General features: G+C 47.5%; 1 protein-coding gene across 1 annotated transcript in view; it reads right to left on the bottom strand.

Moving 5' to 3' along the window:
* Nucleotides 1-6: 6 nt before the first annotated feature.
* Nucleotides 7-3,020, bottom strand: part of lemd3 (LEM domain containing 3) — an 11,156-nt gene continuing 8,142 nt past the window's right edge. The window contains exons 11-14 of the mRNA XM_031869835.1: nucleotides 2,077-2,158; nucleotides 1,895-2,000; nucleotides 1,733-1,811; nucleotides 7-457 (exon numbers count right to left, since the gene is read on the bottom strand). Of these exons, the coding sequence (XP_031725695.1) occupies nucleotides 291-457; nucleotides 1,733-1,811; nucleotides 1,895-2,000; nucleotides 2,077-2,158 (434 nt within the window). The 3' untranslated portion in view covers nucleotides 7-290. The remainder of the gene's footprint in view (nucleotides 458-1,732; nucleotides 1,812-1,894; nucleotides 2,001-2,076; nucleotides 2,159-3,020) is intronic.

The following is a 3,020-nucleotide window of genomic DNA, read 5'->3' as shown; positions in this document are numbered from 1 at the left end:
GGCTCTGCACGCGGCTTAAATATCCCACAAGAACTTTTGCTTCCTTGTTTAAAACCAGGACATTTTAATACAAAGATTATTGAAACAAACACCGCGCAGCTGAACAGCTTTTCTCGCAGTCCTGTGTTGGAAAAAAACAACAACAAAAGAAAACAAACAGAGAAAAGAAGCGCTCTCTCCCGAGACACAGACTGAAGTCTTCCCGTTGTGAAGCAGTGAAGGAGCAGCAGCAGACTGGTGCTGTCATGCTGGGAGGGCACAGAGGACAAATCCAAAAGCTGAGGCCCGCCTCACGAGAAGCCCGAAGAGTTGGCCGAGCCGCGGTGCTGCGGGCGGGCCGTAGTGTTCGTGGTGCCCGGGGGGCTGGAGGCCTTCAGGGGCGTGCTGCAGCCCTGGGCCTGCGGGAAGCGCTGGTGGTACCGGTCCAGACGCAGATACTTCACAGTCACCAGCTTACCTGTCAAGACCAGAAGCCCGTCACTGCAGCACTCTTCAATACACACGTTTACGCTGACAGGAACACTCATTCCAACATGTCCACATCCCACACACCAGTGCTGCTATCTGCTCACGAATGGAAACGGACATTTTCTCGGTTGTATCCCTGCTCTTAACAATAGTGAGAAGATGCTTTGTGTTTTTCCATCCAGATTGTTGTCTCAGCAGGAGCTCAGACTCAATTCATATGTTAAACTAACACGAGGAGCTGTGCGGGTGTGGCTGTATTGCTACTGGTGAGAAGTGGAAAATGTGACCCAGAGACACTCCAGTTTGACTTCTAGAGAATAGCTGGTCCACCTTAAAAAGGTCGGTCCACCTTAAGTGAGCCTGGGCCGAAGTTGTCGAAACAAAAAAACACGGGAACTTGGCTTATGTCTGGAGAATTTGTAAAACGTATTTTCCGCCAAATAGCATTAACTGTACACAGTGCCCTGAAAGTGACGTTTTGTGGAACAAACAGTTCTTATTAAAACTCTCTGACAGCATAAACACACGCGCCATTTGCATTCACAGTGAGTGAGCTGATGACGTTATGTGAACTATGAGAATGCTGCTACTGTTCAAATCATCTTATGTACTCCTCTTCCTCCGTTATGGGTAACAAGGCTGCAATGAGACTTCTCCAGCTCGTCCTGGACAACATGCTGCACCTCTCCCCACGACAAGTGTCCAACTCTAAGACGCTCCATCAGGAGCTATGCTACAGCTGGGATTTTACTGAATGCTACGGAAAAAATCTTTGAATTTAACTAAGCTGCATTGTTAACATCAAAATCAACATCCAGATTATGAACAAACCATCAAAATGTATATTTTAAATAAAAATGTTTGTCACTTTGAATGATTTTAACTAATGATAACGTAGAAAAACACTGTTTTTAGATTCGTTGCGGCTTAGGTTGCATTTCATGGCGGCTCCCGTATCGTCATGTCACCGAGGGCTGTCGTGTGAATACAGACGTATATAGACAACTCCTGACAAACAATGTAACCAATGAATCAATTTATGCCTGAAATAAAAACAGACAATATACTTGTTTTATATATCAAATTCAGACCGGAAACAGGCTGTTTGAGCTGTTAAACTGTCTCATTGTGTTATGGACTGCTCTTCAATGATTTGTCACTGGGCATTCTTCAAAACCCGTGGATGAATTATTTGGACTTCCTGGATGGTACGTCATCTTCATCAACAGTGTGTGTTCTAAATGTTATTAAAAGTGTGACTTACCATCAAACCAGGAGCCGTGAAGGGCCTTGAAGGCTCTCCCTGAGTGTTCTGCAGAGAGACACTTGACGTAGACACAGCCCTGTGGAGAGAGCACAAGCAAAGTGTGACATCACCGCAGCCGACAGCGCGCAGTTGTGACATTACTCACAAGACGGGGCGAACCTCTCGTGAGTTCTTGTCCACCGCGATGTGGACAATGCCGTCGTTGTCGTTGCACTTCTCCAGGATGGCCTCGTGGATGGCCAGGTCCCAGTTCTCCCCGACCTCCCTAACCACACAAATTCAAAAGGAGGTTATGACGCGGAAAGTCAACAGCACCTGACAGCGCATCCAACGATACTCACATGACTGGGTCGAACATGTTTCTGATCTTCAGACATGGAGTCAGGCTGTTAGGAGGCGAGTTCCTCCGGTCCAGAGGGAAGGCTGAGGAGGAGAGACAGAAACCTCAGCAAGCTGCTGATCACGTGAGAACACACAGCTGCTTCATCAGGTCCAGTGAACATGTGTTAACAGGCAGGTAAGAGGGACTCAGAGCACGTATTACAGATGTTAAGAATTAACTGTTAACCAACAATAAGAACTTTGACCCATTATTGCTGTCAGTTTAACAGTTCAAGGAAATATTAAACATTACAAAAAAGCAAAACTCAGAGGAGCAGCTTGTCTTTCATTTTGTGGTGATTTTAGCACCCCTGTGGACAAAGGCACCAGAGTCCCTTCAGAAAACCTCTCATTTTACTGCAGCAGGGTCTGACAGTCTGCCCCTCTCAGTCCTACTCCTGGTTCTGGTTCTCCCGTGCTTCCCTTCACTCCAGCGGGTCCAGCAATAGATACTGGGTCTCCAGCAGCGTGGTGTCGGTGTTGGCTCCCAGAGAGCTCTGCTCCTGGAGGAGGAGGGGATGCTGCTGCATAGCAATGAGCTCTCCTCCTCCAGTCGGAACTTCAGACTGCAGGTCAAAGTTGGCAGCAAAGCCTGAACCTGGTCTGTCCCTGGTGGACCGGTCTCTGCTGGAGGCCCCGCTGGAGTATGAGCTGAAAGAGTTTCTGGTGAACCTGCAGGATTTCATCTGGTTTCACCAGAATCCGACCTGGTGGCTCCGATGACGATCATTAAGAAGAACTCTATAGAAATAGAGCATCTTCTCTCTGATGGTCTCTTTACAGATGGAGGTCTGATAGAGGATCAGGACTACACTCGGACTGTTTCATTGCCAGTTAGAAGTTCCTCACTGGAACTTTAAATGACAACAGCTGGTCCACCTTAAAGGTCAGCCCACCTTAATGA

This window comes from Anarrhichthys ocellatus, unplaced genomic scaffold, assembly GCF_004355925.1.
Source record: "Anarrhichthys ocellatus isolate YVR2014 unplaced genomic scaffold, GSC_Weel_1.0 scaffold49, whole genome shotgun sequence".
In the NCBI taxonomy this organism is placed as follows: domain Eukaryota; kingdom Metazoa; phylum Chordata; class Actinopteri; order Perciformes; family Anarhichadidae; genus Anarrhichthys; species Anarrhichthys ocellatus.
Note: the sequence above shows the minus strand (reverse complement) of the source record. Positions and strands in the feature narration are given on the sequence as shown.